Source organism: Haliaeetus albicilla, chromosome 5 (genome assembly GCF_947461875.1).
Source record: "Haliaeetus albicilla chromosome 5, bHalAlb1.1, whole genome shotgun sequence".
Classification (NCBI taxonomy): Eukaryota; Metazoa; Chordata; class Aves; order Accipitriformes; family Accipitridae; genus Haliaeetus; species Haliaeetus albicilla.
Genome location: NC_091487.1, coordinates 26133603 through 26157441, shown reverse-complemented (window position 1 = coordinate 26157441; position 23839 = coordinate 26133603). Strand labels below are relative to the sequence as shown.

The window sequence follows — 23839 nt, the reverse complement described above, 5'->3', positions numbered from 1 at the left end:
TCTACCAGGCTGTAGTACTTTTCAGTTAACTAGCATTAATAACTACAGAATATGTTGAATTGGCCAGCTTCACCAGGAGGGAGGAAGAAGAGAAGGAGGAGGGGAAGCCTGGTGGGAGCTCTGCCCCTCTCTGTGAGGGAGAGTGTGAGATTTCAGGACCCAGCTATCATTAGGAATAGCTCCAACTCTTCTAGCCAGGGAGTTTAAACACAGGGATAACATCAGACCACCCAGGCAGGGCTATACTGAGCTACTTCCATCTCTGCTATGCAGCCAGTCAGTGCCCAAGATCCAGCAGCCAGGATTCCTGCAAACATGCTGACAGATCCATAGGAGGATGGGGCACTTCTCTCATTCTACATTTTTCATTTGGACAGAAGGTGGAAATCAGCAAGAAGCAGATGAGTTTACTTAAACCTTAGGACAGGGGAGAGGGAGTAAGGAAGAATTGGAATGGGCACTTTGCAGTGCCCTAGAAGGAATAATATGCCACAGAAATTCCAAAATAGCAAGCTTCAGCTTAACATTAGCTACAACAAATAACCACTCCTCAGTTACCTGTCTCAATTACACAGTGTGGTACCCTGGCCTGCCTTGTCCTCAGCAGAGGAAAAGTGCCACAGAGCAAACTATACCAGTGTGCCTAAACACACTGTACAGGTCCCACTGGGCATCAGCTCTTTCAGTTCTAGTCCTGAGTGGCGCAACATGGTGGCTCCAAAAAGACCATGAAATTCAAGGTGCAGCAAATATTTGCAGGAATTTGGTGGGGATATTTTCCCCACCAAAGGGTTTTTTTCAGTGTTAGTCCCTTGCTTTGACTCAACCCACTTTATCTGAGTCTTAATCAGATTTATTTTCCTTATGTAACCATTTGGTCAGCTTTTACCCTTCTGTTGATGGAGAGGAAGGGAAGTGTAAAGGAAAAAGGCATCTCACTGTAACTTGGAAGAGGAGCAAGAAGCCAGGAGAAGTCTGAGGGATATTTTTCTTTCCTTTTTCACACAGCTCTCTACTGCTGCAGGGCCCTGTCTCCTCCTCATCCCCAGGCTTTTCATGCAGGAGCTGGAATTACTTTTAATACTGATTTGTAGTATCAGCAGTAATATAACTGGTCTTAGCAGAGGTTATAGGAAACGAAAATGTCAGTGTAGTTTCTGCAGTGCTTGAATTGAACCCTTTCTGCTCTGAGGCTCCAAAGGGAATAGGAGCAGAGGCTTTTGTTATGATGCAGCAACATCTGCAGATCTGCAGAGAGTCATCAAATGGGCCAGGCTGAGCAGCTAGAACTCATGTTATGGGAAAGACTACACCCTGATCATCAAACGTTTGGCAGGACTGTGCCTTATCAAAATCACTCCCACTGTGAAGTTCTGAGGCAGAGAGTGTGTAAATGAAAGCCTGACTTTTTCAGGAGAAGTAAGAGGGGAGTTCAGCCATCCACAATAGCAGCACTAACTTGGATTTTTTTTCCATTGTTAAATGGATGCATACACTGGAGACACTACAAAGGAATTTGCAAGTTTGTCAGGTTTCCCAGGAATGTCTCTGGCAGGTCTTTGTCTGGAACATTTTCTGGAGACTGGAACACTTGTGCTCTGTATGCATATGTATATCCTGTAAGCTGGTAAGCTCCGTGAGCGGAGAAGGAATGTCACAGGCCTTTGGCCAGATCAGCCTTGGTACGCACACAGGTTTCACACTTCCCAGGCTGTTAGCCCCAGTTCTTCCCTTCTTCTGGGTGGTTGCTCCTGCAAATTCAAATCCCTACATAAAATGAAGGTGTTTTAGTATGGGGTGTGGTCAGCAAGCTCGCCTGGGTAGCAGAAAGGTGGCCCTAGAAAAATATGTTTGTATTACATAGTTTCTTCAAGGAATTTGTAGTAGGTGTATTTTGTGCCACTATTCAGACAGTGAAAGTGTGTGTGTTAGACATTTGTGGTTTAGAGTTTCCTTTGCCTCTTAAGGAAAGAAGCTGGTTAAGATCCTGTGATGTTTCCCATACTGGGATGGCCTGTTGGATTCCAGTATCTTGATGCATTAAGGAAGACAAGGCAGGTGGACTGTTTCCAATAGCACTGGAAGACTGGGGTGCTCTGTTAGACCAAGTCATGCTAGCCTGCGCTAGATCACAGATGTGCATGGGAGCTCCGTGGTGAAGCCAAGAAAATGCAACATACACACTGGGGAGAGGACAAATTAACAGTGAATATTTATATTGTTGTAGCATCTAGCCATAGTCATCTCTGAAGGCTGAAAGAAGAAAAATGTAACTGAAAGAACACACCGAATTTTTTTTTTTTTTTAATGGCATATTGTTAGCTCTTCCCCTCTGTTCCTGGGAGTATAAATATTTCACTGATCTTGAAAGCCTCAGGGGTATGTGTGTCTGAGGAAGGCTTGGCAGGTGAAAATACAGTGACTATAGAAGCCAGGTAATGGAAGAAAAGAAACATTTCTTTTACAAGCTATTGGATAAAGATGGCATTGCTGGAGAAAGGTGAGTAATAAAATGGAAAATTAGGGATTGACCGAAGGGTCTTGAAGGAGTCAAACTGAGCACACAGGAAAAAATAGATCAAAAGGCAAAGGAGACAAATGATGAGACATTTTGCACACTTTCAGTTTTCTAGTGGAATGCTTCCTTCTTTGAGCTTATGATATAGTGTCATCTTGTCCCGTCTGAGGCATCAAAACCTAAAGATTCTGGTCTGGTCATAAGGTAGAGGAGCAGTGATTTTATGTGTGTCTTACCATGATCTCTGTCCAATCTTTCTTTAAAGGAAAAGGTTTCTCAGTGAACTGTTGATGTTCATATATACCTTTAAAACTTGTTGATAGGGTACATTGTGCCAGAAACTTTAAAGTAGGCCTATGATGACTGCATTCTTTTGGCATATCTCTTAGTCTTGATCTTTGAAATATGGTTCAAACTCTGGATCCCTTTTCTTCCTCACCAATCAGAAAGATCCAAATGGAAATATGAGATGGGTGAACTGGAGAGGATTCAAGTGTAGCTCCAAGTAAGAGAAGTGGTCTTTAGACTTTGTGGATCTCCAGTCCCCAGCACTTTATAGGCAACAGGATATGACTGGCCTCTTGCAGAAAAATAATAGAGCTGCCAACTGGGGAGTATGAAGTAGGCATTTTTTTGTAGCACATTGCTTGCCTAGTTGTTGTAACACATTGACCAGTGAAACTCAGGATCTGCTGTTCAGGATGTTGGTAATGAAAATTTAAGTTACTTTTCAGCTCTCTGCCAAGAGGGGCAGAGTAACAACTTCTAGTGATGGTGTGTCCCTGTTCACTCTGGTTGACTCCTGTAAACTAGCAAGAGAAACACCCAGGCTTTTAGGAGGCTTTTCCTGAAAGTGTGGAGGCTGATCTGCAGCACTGATTTTTTTTTTTTTTTTTTTAATTTTTTGACCATTGTTAACATTTGCTGCTTTAGCTTATTTGAAACATTAGACAATCAAAATGAAAATACTCACTTTATAGAAAAAAGGTTCTTGAATATGATAATGGGAAACTGTTGAAAGAATAGTGTAATGTAGATCAGAAATGTGAAAGATATTAAGGTCCTCTTCTGACTGTTGCTTGTGATTTCTTAAAGGTACTGTACAGTGGGTCTTTGTGGGATGCTATTCATTAGGAACCAGTTCTGTCCTGGAATTTTCTTTCTTCCCATTTCTTCATATTTCCTATTTAAATTGTAAAGCAGATTAACAAAAACAAAACCCTCAACACTTATATCCAGCACTTCTGGGTATCATTCTGTGTTGTGGCCTTGCTTTCAATCTTAAATTTATTCAGAAATAAATTTCTTTGAATAAAGCGAGACAGTAGAGACCAATTCTTCTAAGCTTATGTGTCTCTGCTGTCAAGAAGGTAAGTGGATTGCAGTCATAAACTTACCTTGTAACTCTTAAAAATAATTAAAGAAAAAGTATTTTGGCATTATGCAATAATTGGTCTTTTGGCTTATTAGCACTGTATTGAACTAAGTATAACAGTACATATATGTGCTGTTAGGTTTTCTAACACAAGGCTCTGTTTGTCAATACGGCTGTGACAACCCACATGTTCTTCCATCCCCTATTTCTTGATGTTAGATAATAAATAGCAGTACATCAAGTGGGCTCTCCTCCTTCCATGAGAACTTTTTGGGATTTACTATTCTATTGTGTTCTTCACTCAGCATGTTACTTTCAGCCTGTGACCTTTTGCTGTCCCTGACAGTTTAATTGTGGCAAAACTTTATGAATCATTCTATCAGGAGAGATATTAGCTGTGTATTATTTTGCCTTTTATAGACTCCACAGAGAACATATTGATGTGAGGAGAGATGTTTGAAAATAGGGATGCTTGAAGCATGCAGTACAGCACACACAAGTGTCCTGTCTTATTGTCAGTGTCAGGAAAAAATACTCTGAAGTCCCTCACTGCTAGTGAAAAAGAGGAATCTTAGCAAGCAGGAGAATTTGAACCCATCTTGATACAACTCAACGTGAAAACTAACTTTATTCTTGTAGATCCACTCTAATAACCACCTTCCCTGTTGAGCCCCACTAGCCTGCCTTTCTTGACTTTGGTGTTTGTTTTTGTTTGTTTTTGTTTTTCACTACAACAATTTCTGAAGCTGCAAGCTATTCTTTATGGAGATTTTTGGTATCTGCTTTGGTCCAGGTGCTATACATTATCTTCTTTTAAGCCAAAGTAACAATTGATTTGCTGCTCAGTGTTTGCCTCTATAAAGGGAAGAATACAGTTTCATCAGGTGCACAGGAGGACTAGTGACTAGAAAATGAACTCTGCTGAGCAGAGGTGTGTTCGGAGTGCCCCAGCAATCCACCAAGGCAACATCCTGGCAAGTTACTTATAGCAGCTGAAAGCAGCAGTCTCAGCGCATGGCACAGTAACAAGCAGTAACACCCATCTGGGTGGGCTGGCTGCAGCTAAACCTTATACTCTTGCTGGTGTTCTCTCCTTCATTCTGAATCCCTTGCCTGTATTTAATCCTGCTGTAGTTTAAACACGTGTCTATCTGCAATGTGTGAAATGTCCCTACCGCCCATGCTAAGCTATTTGCTCACCTGCTTTGTTTAGAAAGACAGCTTTCAAAAAAACAATTATTCAGTATTAGAGAGGAAAGCATTATCACATTAATAGAGCAGGGGTGAGGTGGTAATTCATCAGAATAAATGGTTCTTGGTATCAAGATGATGAAGATTACTTTATGCAATTTTCTCTCCTCATTTCACACATTGGATGTGTTAGCAAAGTTGTGATCACTGTTGCTAACAAGCTAAGAATTGTATATATCCTATTTCATTTACCATGTTGGCCTCTGTGTTTGCCTCATTTGCCCTTTGTGCTCCTTTTCAGACAATAAACTCTTTGTGGCCAGAAACTGTCATTGTTAGGTATTTGCATAGTGCCTGGCACAATCAGAACTAAACCTAGTTTGAAGCTTTCTGTTATTGCAATGAAAATGCTTTAAATTTTAATTAAATTCTATGGAAGACAACAACACTTAAGGGTGAGGTAGAGGCACCAAAATTACACCTAATGCTGTTTTTCATATAAGATGGGTAGCACTGCCCATTACTAAGCTTGCCCGATATGTCCCACTGTAAGATCTTGTTTTAAATTGCTTGTAATGTTCTGAAACTCTCTCCATTTGGACTCATGCTTTCTGTGCTTCATGTTCAGATTTCAGAACACTTCAGGCAAGGTGAAGTGTTCCGGCCAAAACCAAGGCTGGATTAAAAAAAAAATATTCTGTGCATTTTAATATCTACAGAACTTTTCTCTTTAATCTCTGGATCTCCCATGCTTTGGAATAGCAATTTGGAATTTAAAATTTTGTCCAAGCTTGATTGCACAGTAACTATCTTAAAAGCTTCAGGTGAAATGTACGTAGCAGCACCTGCTAGAGTTTCTCAGCTTCCTGGAGGTTCCCTCCACAATGAGGATGCTAAACTGAATTTCTCTGTATTTGCACCTCTAGAGTACTGAGGCTTGAGACCCCATTCTCCTGTGTTCTTACTTACCACTTCCAGTGCTCGAAGTCTGTAAGAATGAAACTGGACTGAGCACGATAAGGAGAATGACACCTGGAATGTGGAAGCTGGGACTGATTAGGTGAGAATAATGACATACAGACAAGGAGCAAGAATGGGAAAGGGTAGAGCTGAGAAGGGATGAGATGAAAGCAGTTGCTTTTGGAGAAGTGGGCAGAAGCCTAGTGCGTAACCACTATAACTTAATCCTGTCCAGAAATTGAAGTAGGAGTTAAGATTTCTGAACTTACAAAGTGCTTAGATGCCTTGTACTACTAAACCACAGGAGGAGTGGCAACCTACTATGTTACCAGTTGCAATGTTAGTTCATGTTCCAGAGTTCAGTCAGAGGATATGAAGTCTGCAGTCCTGCACAAGTCTGTTGAAGGTATGAGTGTAGTGTATCGCAATGAAGTTGGTATGTACTTGTTTGAGTAATTGCTCACAATTAATTTGCCTTAATGGTAAAAGACCATTAAGATCTCAAAGCTGGGAATTCACAAGCTATCCTTAAGTCACACTTAAGTGACTTAAGCATCACCTTTGAGATCTGGAGCAGATGCAGGGCTGGTTGTTAAGGCACAGACAGAAAGAAGAGCCTATATCTGTCTCATTGGCTATATGCCTTACAGTTGCCACAGAAGCGAGCAGGAGTAACACAGGTAAGTCTTGCTGGCTGTATGACCTTAATCCTGGTGCACAACCAGGTCTGTTCTGTGCTCCTAAAAAGCAGCATGTGATCATGTAATTGAAGGCAGTCATAAACTTAATTCTGGTAATGCCTGACTGGGAATCTTAGCTTTGCAACCTTTGTAGTGTTTTGTAACCTTCATGAAATGTTTGTTTGGTTCTTTGTTTCAAATGTAAACTAATACTTAAACTGCTGTAGTAGATACCATTATGTGATGTATTTAGGCTGTCTTCAATAATCCACATATAGTGTCTGCTTGCAGAGTTTGATCTTTCAAGAAGATAAGCAATGCAAGAAGAATGCTCAGAGAAAGAAGCAATGGAATACTTTTTATATGCTTAAAACCACATAGATAATTTCTTTACAGCTTGATAAAACAAACATATACCTAACATGATTTTAGGCTGTCATTAGTTAGTGTATTTACTTGTGTGAACAGTTCGGAAGTGGTTGTGTGAGAAGTTTTTCATGTGTGGTAGAGTTTGGTTTTGAATTTTATATCCAAGGTACTTATGCTGTTGGGTTGTGCCTGTACGTTTGCATAGAGAGGGGTAGAGAGAGGACAGATACATATGGCTGGCTTTGTGACACAGCTCATGATAACTGGACAGACACTCGTCTCTGCTCAGTGTAATATGAGCTTCTAGCTTTTGATTAGTGCATGCAGAGTTAATTTTTCACGTGGCAGGAACGTGATGTTCCTTTCTTTGGCATTTTTGCCCATCTTTGTCCTTTTCTTCCTTTGTTCTTCTGTGACTAGAAGGGTTGTAGTTTTAATGCTGGTACTTGAATTCATCTCAAGCATGGTGGCTGTTAGTGTCATCTCTCCCACTGCTTTATGCAACTAGTAGTTTTTCTGCATCTGAACATTTCCCTTCTCTAGCAGTCTTACTTCTCTTAGTACGTACTCTATACACTTTACTCAATTTACTTAGTGACACCTTCTGCTCTCTTCTTGGCTTTTAATTGTTTCTGATGGGTTTTTTTGTTTTGTTTTGTTTTTTGTTTTTTGTTTCTTTTAGTTAACAAACCTGAACTTGGCAAGTGGAGCTATAAGCAAGGGGAAAGGAGCTGCCCCACAGAGCTACCGGTCACCACTTAACAAAAGAGGGTCATTGTGGGCTGTTCAGTCAGACACTCATATAGCTGACAAAAAATCTGTCTCTTCAGCAGTCAGGTAAGTTAAAATTGCCACTCCAGCTTTTTGAAGAAGAATGCAATGCACTCAGGAGCTCATTCATAATTTGTGTTTGGCTTCCTGCTCAAAAGATAACATTTAAGGGCCTAGTACTGATTCTTCTCAGGACTAGCCTAGAAACTAGGTCTATGAAAATAGAGCTGTGTCCCCAGAGCTGGCAGGTTCATGGTGAAATAACGGCATGGATGAACATGTAGAATGAAAGGGAGATATCTGTTTCTCTTTGGTCATTTCTTATCCTTGCATCTGTAAGATTACGTTTGCTGGTGTTGAGACCTATACGCAGAAAGCAAACTTACATCTGGTGTTGCAGAAATCTCCAGTAAGGCCTCCTCTTCATGCTTTTTCCTTGAATATGAAGTTTAGATTGTTCAAAGATAGAGCAGTATCTTGCAGTGTTTAAAAAAGTTTCTTTTTCAGATGGCTTCTTTATGCTCTTTATTAATTTTGGACATTGGAATTTATATTTATGGCTGATACACTCATGGGACTTGGGGCAGAGGACTCTGGTTCTGCAGTGAAACCATTCTTCCTTGGACAGAAAGAGCAGTGAGATATACTCCAAGGATTCTGGATCTTGGAAGCTAGGAGCAAGGCAAGCTTGCTGCAGTAGACTAGGCTGAATACAGGCCCAGAACTGCTAGACATTTGAGTTCTTCCTTTGCCACTTCAGTAAACTTTTATTCCTTTGCCTAAGCCTTCATTTTTGTCTTTTAAAATAAAATAATGAGGCAGATATTCTCCAGCACATGAGTTTAGGACTGGAAATCACTGTATACATGAAAATGATGATTCTTGTCACTAGTGCCTGAATGCTACTGGAAAATGGAGGGAGGTGAGAGAGGCAGATACACAGTGCAGAAGGCATGTGACCTGAGTGGTCATCCTTTCCCAAATGGGTCCCTCAATAGGAGCATTGGAATGGGATTTAGAAAGCTCAAGAAAAATTGTTCTTATTTCATCAGTCACTGCTTTTCATCCTGCCTGAAGAAGAGGAATGCGAGAAATGAATTCCTGGCCTGTTTCTGTTCCAGCACAATGTTTGCCTCTGGGGTTTAGAGTTATTGAGAGAGGTGGTGGTGATTCTGCTCTTGGAGCCCAACCAGGCAAGCTATTACCTAACCCAAATAAAGAACCTATCCAGCAGGTGTAAACTGTCTTCCCCTCCTACATAGCTTGAGAGAGCAGCAGAGTGCAGGCTGTCCTAGAGCTTCCTGTTCCTTTCTCAACCCTGCTTGCACCTCTGCATGGACTCACAGACATAGCTGGAAAAGGATTACTCATGGTCAAAATCTTCTGTTGCAGAACTCTGCAGAAGTCACTGTAATTACCATATTGCTCTGAAACCATTTCAGTTCCATGTTACCTGTAGATCTGAGAACCCATCATTTAGTGCCCAGAACTCCACTCTGAACAACTTCCAGGGCTGTGCCTCATCTAGCATTGTATGCATAATTTAATGCCTTTAGAAATTCTGTTTTATTTTGTACAGCAATCCAAAAGTACTTCGGAATTGTCTGGTCACAGCTGGAATAAGATTCCATCTTCAAACATCTTGTGAACCATTTGGTCTTTCAGTGCTTCAGTTGCTCTGTTTTTATCCTCAGAGCAAGCGACGGACATGTCTAAGACTCTTTATTGAATTACTTTATCTTCATGGCTGCTTGTATTAAATGGCCAGAATACCTGGAGTTAAAAGTTTTATGTAAATCTGGAAATGAAAAAAAGGGATTCTTGAAGCAGTGCTAGATTACTTGGGCTGTGAACTTTTATTTAATGAGAGAATTCCAAAATTAATATCAAGGTCATGATATATGGAGATAGCTATTGTATTGTAAATGTCTTTTTTGCTACTTGATATGTTACATTGGAGCAAGGAGTTCGTAGAGGGTCATCTGATGAGTGTCAGCCTGTGCTCAGTGCTGGGTGACTGACTGAAGAAAAGCTTCCTGTTTTGTTCCATTAAGGTTCTGGACTATCAGTTGTAGAATTCGGCAAGGATGGAAATGTTTTGTAAATGAGTCTCTTATCTGGCTTGTACTTGGCTCCAGTTCACACATCTGTCTCTGAAACTCAGTCCTTACAGTTTTTGTATGGCTCTGTGGTAAATCTAACCCATTTTGAGGTTTGTCTGTAAATTTTGTTTTGATGCTTGCAATCTATAGAATTCAGGCTTACTGACAAATCTTCCTCCTCTTTAATTCCCCCTCTCACGGTACTGACTTACCTAAATGTTTTTCAAAAGAAATTCTCCCTTCTTTTGTTCAGTTCTTTTGGCTGTATGAGATGAGGTGCCAAATCTGCTTGCCAAAAGGCAAAGGAGATCTTGAGTTTGTAATGTAGAGACAGAGAACAGTTCTGGATATGTTAAAATGTTACTTTATAAATCTGCATTGCTGTGCCTTTTGAGATTTTTTTTTTTTGTGAGGGAGAGTCACTTTCTGTAAGCATTGGTGCTATCCCCACGCAAATGATGGTTTAGGCTTTCACTGTAGCCTGCAGGGCTACACAAGAGGTGAGATGTTCCAAGTTGTACATGGGCTTACTTCTGACTACAGTAACATGGCTGTCAGCCTCTGCCATGTTTGCTGCAGCCCTGCCTTTGTTGCCCTCTGTAGCTCATTGAGGCTGTGCCAAATCTGCGCTCTCGTTCTTTAACCCTAGTCCTGTCTCATTGCCTTATTTCAGTGTTATCTCAGCTTCTTCTCAGCTTTTAGATTGGATATTAGAAAAAGAAATCTCTTTACTGAAAGGGTTATCAGGCATTGGAACAGGCTGCCCAGGGAAATGGTGGAGTCACGATCCCTGGAGATGTTCAGAAAACATGCAGACGTGTCACTTCAGGACATGGTTTAATGGGCATGGTGGTGTTGGGTTGACAGTTGGACTCGATCATCTTAAAGGTCTTTTCCAACCGAAACAATTCTATGATTCTCACTCTATCCATCAGGCAGGATTGTCACCCTTTCATGTTCTGCTGTAAAGGCACTAAACGTGATTACATGTTTTGTAGTAGAAGTATTTAAGACTCCCATGTATAATTTTTATCACAATTTTTTATCACAATTTTAGTAATGTAATCTGAGGACAACAAATATGAAAGTGATTCCTCATTATCCAGTGAAGCTAATTTCCAGTCTCGGAAGCCAAGACCTTACTAGAACTGCTGTTGAAAAAGTATTCTCTTGAGAGCTTTCTCAGTTGCATAATAAAGGTGAAAAATAAGGTGTTTAAGAGAACAAAGCTTGTTGATTCAGAACCTAAACTAACTTTTGAGTACTGGTTGGCAAATAGGTGCATAATCCCTAGTGGTGGGGATGGTAGACATTTCTAGAAGCTTCTGGCACTGGAATCTGCAGCTGCTGTGTTACTTGTTTTTTGGAAAAGACAGTGGATTTCTCCTCTAAGAATAACTTGGGCTCTGCAGGTCACTTAATCTGCAAGACCTGGACCAAAGCTAATGAAAGATTTCTTTCTAACTGGTACAGATTTCTGTGTTTTCTGTGGGCACCTTGGATTCAACAGCAGCCATCCTTGCTCAGGTTCATCTTTTAGAACTCATATGGGCAGTCAGTAGGCAAGAATTCAGCAGTGTTGGTCAGTATTTTCTCAGACCTCTGTTTCCTTAGCTTCTTGTTCTTTCATAACATCTTTCTCAAACCTAAAGACAAGACCAACCTGGCTCTTCTAAAGTACTTGGCGTATTTTTTCCATGGATCTTCTAACAGATTTATCTAACTTGGTTAGGGCAGGCAGGCAAGCAAGCTTCCCTGTCATCAATCAGAGGGTAGAATGGCAGTCCAGACTATACCAGACAGCCTGGGAGGGCTACTGCAGTAAGCAACAAGGAGTTATCTTCTTCGCATTGGTTGACATGCCCAAAATATTTCTTAGCTTATGATTTCAACCAAAGTGCTCAGGTTCATTGAGAAATGATGTTTTGTTGGCAGGCTATCTAATCTGGGTTAAATTATATAAACCCAGATTTTTTCAATTTTCTGATCTAAGGGTTTCTAAGTTTAATTTGCTCTGGTGTCATTCTCAGTGGTAGTAACAGCAGCAGCTGCTCAGGGCTTCACGGACTGTGTGCACATACCTGCTATATGTCCAGGTTCCCAAACAGGCTGCTCTTTGTGTATTTTCATTTTTATTTTTCCTTGCCTGGATGTATCAAATGGGGTGGGAAACTAGAAGATGCCGCCCAGCCATTTGGCATCTCAGGTTTTCAGGAACCCCAAACAGTATGCCTCGTGTGGAAATTCTGGAAATATCAGATGTGCAGTAAGCCTGCAGCTTTTTGAAAGAATCAGACTTCATGCCCATTCACAGCAGTTAGAGCATTCACATAGTAGGTGCTTCTGGGTCACATTGCATATGATTATGGCGTACAAATCAACTGAACAATATGGGTGCAGGAAATCCAGTACTGCTTAAAACGTTGGCTTCCTGTTCCTGTTCTAATAGCAAATATGTATTAATTTGTATCCCAAAAATTCTACACAGAAAAATGATTGTATACTCTGCTTTCTTGCACAGCCCAGCTCACAAACGATAAGAACCCTATGCCACATCCCCTGACAATCTTGCACTGCTTTTGCAGTCCCCCAAACCAGAACCTTCTTTTTAATCACTGGCCTTCCTTAGCCTTGGCTGGGTAGTGGATACTTTATATCCTCCTTCCCTACCTAGAGCCTACTACTGCTTCATGCTAGTTTCATTTACTGCTAGGGGTACATGTCCTACATGTTCTAGGTTTCAGATGTTCTGCTCTGACCATACTAAGTATATATCTTTTGGACTTGTGAGGGTGTGGAAGAGTCTCTGATCTCTTCTGAGAGTTTGTTTTGTGCTGATGTAAGTGGCTTCTCTATTTCCACAGAAACTTTGAGTTTTGCCAGAAAGACCCCAGACAATTATCACAGGCTAATTGTGGTTCACCAGTCTTGATCCTTTGTGTCAAAGGGACAGCTTGCTGTGCTTGACATAAAGGGAAGGTGAAGGTGGCTTCATTGTTTCCTCAGTTTTTATTTTAAATTTTGGACATGTGGAATGTAAAACAAGAAATCAGGCTTGGACCCTGACTGGACAGGCTCTGAAGAGCTATGAGAAGAGTGATACTAGAATAGCCAAGAGATGTGCTAATGTGCAAGGTGATTCTCACAATGATAGAAGGGTGAGCAGTTGATGGAATAGTCTTGCTTTCTTGCAAGACTTGTGAGTTAGGCCCGGGTGGGCTTAGCATGGCAGAAGCGGTATGGACATTGCAGTAGGGGCTGTGGGAAAGAGCTAAATACATATGGTCTTGCAGCTAGAAGTAAGGAGGAGAGAATTCCCATGGATCTTGGCAGCTAATGCCAAGTTTTTATAAGAATAAATCTATTTCTCTGTTACATATGTGTTGCCTTGTAGTTCTGCATCTTAAAGGTTGATAGTGACTTTGTTCTCTTCCGAATCATTTGTTTCAAGCTCCCTGCAGTCTCTTGCAAGGTAGAGGCTGCCCAACTGCTGTCCTGTGCCGCACTTGCCAAGTGGTCAGAGCCTATTTGTTTGCACAGCATCTAGGCACAAGCTAATTTGGAGATTGCTGCACTGATGCCTCTGCAGGAAATGAAGGGAGAAAGCAGCAGGCACTGAGGGCTACACAGTAGGCCTTCAGTTCGGTTTGAGTAAACTGCATTGACCTTAACACCTCCTTAACTAAGCAGTACAGAAATGCTGGAGCAGCAGCAGGCCAACAGCACCAAGTCCAGCCCTGTGGTAGCATAGCCATGTGTCTGTTCCTTACTCCTCATACTGCTTGTCCTCTTTTCTCTGTACCTCTTTAGCTTTAATGCCTAAATTTAATTCAATTTCTTTATTTGAGGTGAAGGAGTAATTGAGGGTGGGTACAGTGATTTTTTTTTTTTTTTTTTTTCCATGCCCAATCCCCTGTCTGCATCTCCTCGGCAGCTCTGTCATGCAGATTCTGCCTGCGGTCCTTGAGAAGCAGCATTTCTGAGAGCCCCGAATTTGGGGTTTGGTGTATTACTACCTTCTGCTCAGAGTAGGTTTGAGGAGGGCAGGCAAAAAATAGGGGTACTGCCTGGGTAGCTGTATGTTCTTGCAACTCATCCTGTCTCTGGTTTGTGCATGTTCTTCCTCTACCCATACATATTTGTGCCTGTAACACCCTTTCCCTGCCCCAGCAACCTCTTACATTTTTTTTAACCCCCCCCCCCCCCCATCTCCCAGGGTCACTGGTGACAACTTGTTAACTGTGGAAGTGAATTGGCTGACTTAAACTTCAGAAATACATGGCTTGCCTTGTATTTTTTTTCTATATATATTTTGGTCACACTAAAGAAACTTGTGATGGCAGGTCCAATTACTCTCCATCCTGCTTGGAAATCACCCTGAGCCTCAGCACCATGGGTTGGCACAGTCCTGAAGGATCCCTGCTTCCCACAGCTAGGCCTTGGCTGTGTCTGTCTGGAGCCTCCGGGAGAGGAAAGGCGGAAAGCTCGTGACTTGCCCAGACAGTCTGAGGCCTGGCCCTGCAGCCTCGGCTCCCCAGACGCTGTTGAGTCGGACTTGGCTGGCAGCCGCCGTGCTGTTACTTTTCCGAGGTAATAAGTGAGATTAATCGCAGGACCCTTTCCAGAGGCGAAGGGGGTTTGGGCCACGTGCAGGGAGACTGCAGGAGCCAGTGCTGGGGCTGTGAGCCGGAGGTGAGAGGTGAGGCCTCACAGCAGGGCAGAGTGGGGCACCAGCAGACTTCTGCGAGTGTGTCCTCTCTGCTCAGCTACTTCTGGGAGGCTTTGCTGGAGCTGCAGCCTGGGGCCTCCCTTGGACTGGCTCTAGCTGAGCACAGGGGGCACAATGTCTGCATTACCTGTGTATGCTGGCCTTGGGCAACTACGGTTTTTGAAATAGCTCTTGAAATTTGAGGGGGGCAGATTTCTCTTTGACTGCATGACTTCCTTTCAGAGAAGCTATGAGGATCTTTCCCATTATTCCCAGCAAGCAGCCCATGTTGGTAGGTGGAGGGGGGTGACAGAGGTTTCATACCTTCCCCCAAGCCAATACTGCATAATGGTTTTGGGTTTTCTCATTGCAGCTGCCTCCACAAACTGATCTTACCCTAATGTAAACATAGGATTTGCTGTCCTGGACTGGGCTGCTAATCTGTCTAGTTCTCCTGTCCTGTGCTTCAGAGTGACTACCACCACCATCTTCAGTAGAAGCACAGAGAATGTTCTGACGGGCAGCAGTGAAATTCCTTGTCTGAGGGGGAAGCTTGCTTTTACCCTCCAACTGTTAACAGCTGGCTTGTAGTTCTCACAATACTTTCTGTTCCACATAGTCCAGTGTAGATGTTGTTGTTAATATGTTTTTACTTTCTGGAAAAACTGTAGTCTTTGAGCTGTAGCAGTGAGTTCCACAGGTGAATTACATATTATGTAAAAGTTCCCTTTTAAATTCCACCCCCCCCCCAAATTTGCTGAAAGTCTCTGCACCCTTATTACATGAAGGCAAACAGAAATGCTTGATTTATTTTCTGCACTGTTTATTCTCTGTTTCTATCATCTCCCTTCTTATTTGTCTCTCCTAAACTAAACAGTTCCATTCTTTAAGTTCTAAATGGAAATCTTCCCAGCCCTCTAATAATTGTCTGGCTGTCTTTATAGAGATGACGAAAAATGAAAACAGTACATCAGGTAGGAGTAAAACATTGGTTTTATGTAAGTAATGCTATTGTATCTTTATTTTCTAACTCCTAACTTGTATATACTAATATCTTGCTGGCTTCTGACCATGCTAAACACTGAATTTTTTATTTTAATATGCACTTGTTTTTCTTTGATTATGGCAGTAAATGTAAAACTGAGCAACAGGTATAGGCAGTTCATGCTGATGCAATTTTTTTTTTCTTCTTTCCTTCGTCACTAGTAAACTCTTCTCTTCCTGCTTTCAGCTGCCACCAGTGGATTTTGTTGGCTGTGATGGAAGTCACATGCTGTTTTCTGTTCTAATAAGTATCTAATTCAATATAGAACAAGTTGAAATCTTATAGTGTCTTGCACTACTTGACATATAACCTCCCCTGAGCCATCCCTGATCCTACATCTATTTGAAATATCCTGTGTAGGTTCTAGATATTTCATGTTGCAAAGTGACCAGCGGATCTCCCTTTCCTCTGCATTTATTTAAACCTCCCAATCACCATTAAAACTAGTTGCTTTCCAGAATGGTATTCAGAGGGTTAATGTGGCTGTAGCCCTCACTTTAGAAGCTCTCATGGCAGAGATAGACTCTGCTGCTTACAGCCTTCCAGGAATGAGGGGACCCCCATAGTCTGGTGCTCTGTGGGAGCAGCTCTGGCCACAGCAGCCTTTCTCTCTAGAGGAGTTCTGAAAGGGTTACAAGGGAGCCTTGGCTGTTTCTTTGAGCTATTTGGAAAGGACGGGCCTCAGACAGCTTGGCAGGAACCTGGGGCCCTGTTTTTTCCAGCCCAGCCCTTCCTTCTGCACAGAGCTGTCAGGGAATCCCACGAATGTCTGGTTTCTCCCCTTCCCTAATTTTTTTTAGCAGTATTTTTATCCATCACTGGCCCTTCCCCACACAAGGATCTCAAGTTTTGTCCATTGATTGGTCTTGCAGGTAGTGAGGTAGAAATGAAAGCCATGCTACCATGCCATAGCTGTTGGAATTAGTTCACAGTTGTGCAGCTGAGAAGGGCATTGGGAGGTTTCCCAGAAGAGCGTCCTTTCTGGCATTGATCTTAGGGCAGGTCTATCTGGCCTAAGAACAGAGGGATTGAATGGGCCCATCTTTGAACTGTGCTATTCCTGTGGGTCACAGTGAGGCACTTTGAAATCTCAGAGCTGCATGTTCTGTATCCTCCCTACCAGACACACAACAGAATGCTGCTTTGTAAAAATGGAAATCCCCTTTGTAAGCCAGGCTTATGAAGGACAAGACAGGTTAGCAACTTTTCCTTCATTTGCCTCATGCTCTCCAGGGCTGTCCTGAAGTTGAACTTGTGAATATTTTGGAGATTTCCAGGTCTGCCCTATACCTTTTCACTTCAAGAAAATGGAGGTGTCTAGAGGGTAGTGTTAGAAAGGAAGTTTAGTCACTGGTGAGAGCAAAGGTCTTGAACAGCTGTGTTGAAGACATTGGTGTTGTACAGTTGAGAAAGAGAAATTGAATTAGGATTATCTTGCTATCTCAGTCAGCCTGCCAGATTTTGGGAGCAGGGTGCGATCTGAGATCCATGTGGAAAGCCTTTCCAGAAGGCAGCCCTCATATGGGGTAGTCCCTGGACAGCTTTCTGAAGTCAGCAGCCAAAGGGCCTGGAGTCAAGCTCAGATGAGTTAAGGGTTTCAGTGACCAAGTACAAATGCCAGAGCAGGAGGTAGCAAAAGGGGCCAAAGGATTTCCTTCCTGCTAGGCTTTGTTTTGGGGCTGCCTTCCATTGTACAGTGAAGTTTTCACCACCAATGCACGTTCACATTTTCCATCCAGACCGAGGTCACGTTTTAGCTTGGCTTGCTTAGGATGAGCATGTGGCTCTCTTTGGTGTTTTATCCTGTGAGATAAATGGGAATTCCCTGCCAAAAGCACAAAGAAACCCCTTTCCTGTCCCTGAAAGTGTTAGTCAGTCTTTCCTATGAAGATCCTGCTTTGTCACCTAATTTTCCCCACCTTTGTGACTGGGGAGTTTTGTAGCTGACACAAGAGTTTCTGAATTGTATGCTGTTGGCTCCATGACAGCCTGTTATTCTCCAGGGCTTCTCTGGGCTGCAGGTATCAAGCAGCAGCTGTTTTTGAGCCATGCAGGGCTCCAGCATTTAACAAAAACCTCTTTTCAAAAAAGGGGGAGGGGAAAAAAAGCCACCTTTAAAAAAAACTCAGGAAGTATTTCAGCTTCCCTATGCATGTGGAGACAGCTTTGCTTAGTGATCTTGTTCACTAGCTCATAGGTTTTTGAAGTGTGCATATATTGTGTAATCTGAAGAAGGTGGGGCAACCAGAACTCCACTGTGGAATGCCAGCTTTTTGTTTAGGGAATAGGGTGAATTATAGTAATGAGTAACATTTGTGGTTAGTAGTACTTTATTAGTCTTTACCCAACTCTGTATGCTGTCAGCCAGTAAGTAGTTTGACCAAAATGCTCTGGGTAAGAGGACTTGGTTGGTTATGAGCAAGACAGCATTTTTTTGGTGGCTCAAGAAAGCTGGTTATTGGATTGTCCAGAATCAGTGCCAATTACAAAGATTTTTAAGTGCACTGTTAAAGGTAGGCTCTGCAATGTCAGGATGGAAATATCGATGTATCCAGAGTCCTTTATCACAAGCAGTTATTTCTAGGGTTTCATTCTGTAACAATAGTTGAAAGATGGATATCCTCTTTAAAAAAAAGGGGGGTGGGGTGGGTGTGGCAAAAAAGCTAGTTAGTGCTTAAAGATACCACAATTTCCAGACACTCTCCTGTTGCACTCACTGAACTTTTATTAACATTTCTCATACAATTACTGTCCACAGCAAACCAGGTGGGGAGAGGCCAAGGCAGCCTAGCTGATCCAAGTCTACTGAAAACTGGCCCTGAGACGACAACCTTTAGTAAAAGAAATCTCAAAGTGAGGGAGCCTTATCAAAGACACTGTTTATGTTCCAGCTGCTGGTATCCATGATGTTGCGTGGCTTCTTTGCTTGAATTTCAGGTTGCATCTGGCTCAGTAGATGTCTTCCACTGCCCTTTCTATCTTCTGCTGTCTGGCACATGGGACTTGACTGAGGAGTTAGTCTAAGAAGATTGTTATCTGGCAATGCTGCACATGCTACTTGGCAGCTGTCTGTCAGGGATGCTTAGCCTGGACAAGAGTCACCCTTTGGAGCAAAAGGGCTGTGGCTTATGTGGTCTTAACTTTTGTATGCATAAAGAATTCTTTATTTCCTTGTTGCTGAAAAAAAAAATTAAAATCTTCTCTGTGAAGAATGTAGCCAAGTTGGGCTGTGAATGTCTTCAGTGTTGAAAATTGAGTTTTCTTCAAAATTCAGCTCAGAAAACTTTCAGTTTGGTAGACTATGTGAAGAGGAGGAGGAAACCTCAAGCCTGGACCATCTGTTTCTTTTTTGACACTAGGATAAAGATGTTGATGAGTAAAGAGATGTCAGCTTCTCTTCACTTAGCATTTTCAAAAGCTGCAGATGCTGAGACTTGAAAATGAGTAAGTTTTAAGAATTTTGTTTCTTGCTGCTGGTGACTGAGTGTAGATCTGCAAGGACATTAACAGTCATACCAACAAAGGCTTGGCATTCCTAGAAACTTTTGAACTTTCAGATGCACATCTATTTTTATAACTAATACAGCATTTTCAGGCATTTTTCTTTTCTGAGATTTTAACCACAGAACAGCATAAATGGATTCTTTATATTAGTCAGCAGCTCAGGTTTGACACCTCTGTTGGTCTTTTATGGTACTGATGAATAAGTAACTAGGATTTATGGCTTCTATCACTTATAAACAATAATTCTGAATTTCAAATAAGAACTTTCCAGTACTCATTAAAGACAACATACTGCTTACAGTGTATTGACTTCTACTTCCCATGTCTGTTTCCTAAAAGATCTCAAACTGTGGTGTTAGAAAAAACTTGAAGTAACTTGTTAGAGTGTTCTGCTCAATATATTTCTGATCTCAGCTCCATTAGAAGGCACTTGGGTGTAAGATTCTTTGACAGTCTCATGATGCTAAAGATTTTGGCTTCTTGTAAGTATCTCCCGGTGGATGATAAGTTGAGCAGCAGTTAAAGGCTTTCCAACTCAGGCAGTCAACATTGCAAAGAGAACACAATCTCATTTGTTGTAAAGGAATCAAGGAAAACTGTGTATGTGGAAGATTTAAGCACAGGCTCTTGAAACTCTGAGAGTGCCCCAAAAGTGATTCTTCAGAGATTTTGCTGTTCTTAAGATGAGGTGCGTTGATAAACACATCTCTTTATTAGAAAGAACTGCATATAATGTCTCCAGAATATTCTCCAAGAGAGTGAGATTTTTGTTCCTACTGACAGCGATCACCCTAGCCTTCTGTTTCCAAAATTCCTTACCAAAAAAAAAAAAGTAAGTTTAGAGCTTATCCTTTATGAACAGTTCCAACAAAGGCTGATTATTAGGATTTTTGGAACAGCTGCCTTTCATAGAGTTTGGTTTTGAATATTGAGAACTTGCTAATCTTTCTTCAAATTTGAAAACCCTCAAGAAGGAGCTGTGTTTTAATGTGGAATTAATTTCATTAAAAATTCACAGGAACAATAACCTTCTCTGTTATCTATTAAAGTTCACAAATATTTTAATGTTTTATTTTAATTTATATAAATAAATATATAAAATACGCTTTAAAATTATTTATTAGATAAAATAACTTAATAGGTACTAGTAAAATAATTTTGAAAGCCCAGTTTTAATAATTGGATTATTCTGGTATATTTCAAGAACCTTGGATCCAGTCCATTTTTAGTCATTTAAATATTTTGTCCTTCTGTTCAGGACACTGTTTGCATAACTGATTTTGGTTTTTTTCGAAGGTCAGAATCATGTTTTCATTTGTGTCTGAAATTCCACTTTCCTGCTGCTGATGCTAACCCAAAAGATTTAAATATGAAAGTATCCTCTACTATCTGTGTAAAGAGAATGAAAGTTATGAACGAATTTCTAGGTTGTTTTGAGGCATAGGAGACAGAATGATTCACGTAGTGCAGTAGTTTTATTGGTATTTTCTAAACAGAAAAAATTCTTTGTTAACAAATTATGACCTCTAAAGCATTGCAGAACCTGAATATGTGAGTGTAGACATTAGGCCTGTGTTACTGAGGAGCATTTCTGTGAAAGAGAACTGTGGTGCTGGATATTGTGTTGTTTGCATGTCTCACTCTGAAATTATCTAAATTCCTGATATGGTGTAACTTCACAGATTGTGAATTGTTCTGCTTGTTGCTACAGAATGCATGTTTGTTTGCATCTTATTTATCAAAATCCCACTCTGGTGTTTATGGTATATATTGTTAGGTAGCAGAACTAGGTAACGACTACTCTTGTCATTTACTTACAGTTTTTTTCTAATGTCTGTTACTTGCCTTTATGCGAGAGCCTTCTTACTGTGTTATACTCCAACTAGTTTCTAGAGAGCCATAAACACAGTACACATGAAGGTTAACCTCTTTGCAAATGTTACTATGTTCAGCTCAAGCCGTATGGAGGCCATGTTTGTACTCTTGTCTTTACTACAGGCTCATTTTCTGTGAAATGTACCAGTTGTGGCCTTTGTGAGAAAAGTCTACTCTATTTAGAACGCTTGCTGAAACACCATGAAAGGCGTCAAGTATAAAGAAGTGGCATATAATGGACATTTCTTGATAGGACACTGGACCCTATTGTTATTGTCCTCTCTTGATGTGCCTTATGCTAGGAGGGGACTCTTGAAAGGACATTATTCCACTAAGTGGCTGGGGTATTTCAGCCTGTCCTTATAAGGGTTTAGCATCTGCAGCTGCATCTTTGATGTGCTCATGCTTAGCATTACATGCAATCACTTGGTGAAATTCCTGAGGTAGTGATTCCATAGTTCCCATCTGTGTTCCTGAGTCTGGGAGCTTCTGACTAATTATACAATTTTCTCTGTACACTGTAGGAAACAATTCCATTTTGGCTCTAGAAAAAGGGATTGGGTTGGACTGGAATACAAGATTGCATAACTTTTTTTCATCTTTAACCACAAATTCCTATGAAAGCTATTGCACTTCCTCTGAAGATACCTACTCTTGGCTTTTGGGTTTCCAGAGTCGTCAGAAATATTCAACACCCATACACAGTCCAGAAGACCTAGCAATTGAAAGGCCTACCCAAAATCAGTCATTAAGGAATCAAGCAAAGTTGTATCCCTAAGGAAACAGCACCATCCCTGGATTCCCATTCTTCTCAAACCCAGAGGGGAAAAGATGGATATAGTATGCAGCTGGGATGACCAACAGAGCTGGCACAACTGCATCATAGGCTCTTCTGTCCACACTGGAGGAGGAAACATCACAAATATGGGTGCCTGTTCGGATAGACAGAATCTAAAAGCTTTTTTTCTAGTTGCTGCAAATAAAACCAGTGCTTACAGTCTCTACCTCCTAGCCTGCAGTTGTAGGCAGAGGCAGAAATCTCACGTAAAAGACTTCAAGCTCTAGGTGATCCAAATAAGTTTTGTGCAAATCGAGCATCTTTTGCAGACAGGGTCTGACAGAGAGGGATCTTTCAACAAATCCTAGACAAGTCTGGGAACTGCCTTTTGGAATGTGCCAGCTCTTTGTACTATATGATATAATTATCTGAACATCCTTTTACTCATCTTCCTCTAATGACAGACTTTGTCTGTCATCAGATTTAGCAGTTTCCTGGAGAAAGATATCATCGACCAAGTTCACTGAGGTAAGCCTGGGCCTTTTCTGTAGATTCAGAGGTATAATCACAAATTCCCTGCTCTCTGTGCTTAATTGTGGTCTGTCAGCTGGCCTGCTTGGTCAGCACATGCGTTGCTGCCTGCTGGGGATGGAGGGAGACAACTGAGTGACTGGGGCTCTCCCACAATTTTCCACTCCACCACCTGCTTTGGAAGTGGCTGTAGAACTGCCAAACATGCTGAAGTGGTTAAGTGTACCAGCTCCTAAAGAAGCTGAAGGGGAGGAGTGGTTCTTGGCTGATGGGTTTTCAAAGGGAGCTGAGACTTTGAAGTTCTGTTTTAGCAGCTGCCAGGTATGCTGCCTCAGCCCTGTGTAGCACTTCTGCCCCCAGCCTTCATGCGCTACATTCTTCTTTACAGTGCCAGGATGGAGAGAGGGAAATAAAAGAAAATTAATTAAGCCAAGAGTGCAAGCATTAGCAATAGTGTTGCTTTATTGTATTTTACCCTTTGAGTTATAGAACCTTGTGCCACGTGTCAGTGAAGCACCTTTGCACTTGCTTAAGCGTATTAGAGTAATAAATTTATTTTACTTTGGTTTTCTTTGCCTTTCTAATTACTGCTTCCTCACCTGTCTTCTGCTCTATGTCCCCTCCCAAAATAATCATAGTAATTTTAATCTTTTATTCTGTAATGGCCACATAAAATAGGCAGAGATTTACATCCATGATGCCCCAGAACCCCTTGCTGAGACTAGAGGGACCAGATTATCTCTCCAATAAGGAAAGAGAGAGACAGAGAAATGTGGTGGCTAAACCAAGGTTTCATACAAAGCCTCTGTTAAAGCAGGAACAGACACTGCTCACTGCTGTATGTGCTGAAGGCAGTTAGCTGGGAGCTTCCCCTTTACTCACTTAACTCTTCTCTGCCAGAAACAAGATGCTGTAACTCAGTTTATTCCACTGAATATTTAACTTCTTTATGATAATGTGAACTCCTCTGTGATTTTTCTTGTTGAAACATTGGGTTACTGGAAATGCTGCAGGCTGAGCTCTGTTTTCAGGTAAAGAGGTAGATAGATCCCAACAGGAGGTGGGAATTTATGGAACAACATTAGGAGTGGAATGGGGACTGTATTCTGTATAGGTTAAAACAAAAGACCAGCAAGGAGGCCAAAATTGTCATAAACTGAAATAGTCTCTTCTGGCAAGGCAACATGCTTCTGTGGTATTAATCCTTGGAGGACAAAGTGCCAAAAAATGGGGAGATTCCTGCTCTGCAGTACTTGAAGAGTTTGCTTTTCCAGGTGAGGCTTTATAAAAATAAAAGTCTTTCCACTCTTCTCTTGCAGTTCTTTATAATCCAGTCCTGCTATGTCATCACCAGTTTTTGGATGCAATAGAAGGGGACAGATGTGTAGGAAGTTTTGGGAAGGAGGTACACTGGTTTTTTTTTTTGCTTGGT

At 41.5% G+C, this 23839-nt stretch overlaps 1 protein-coding gene across 2 annotated transcripts in view; it reads left to right on the top strand.

Moving 5' to 3' along the window:
- The window catches only part of TTLL5 (tubulin tyrosine ligase like 5), a 143915-nt gene that overhangs the window by 72782 nt on the left and 47294 nt on the right, over window positions 1–23839 (top strand). For both annotated transcript variants that reach the window (XM_069783831.1, XM_069783830.1), the window contains one exon: window positions 7776–7930. In XM_069783831.1, the coding sequence (XP_069639932.1) occupies window positions 7776–7930 (155 nt within the window). The remainder of the gene's footprint in view (window positions 1–7775; window positions 7931–23839) is intronic.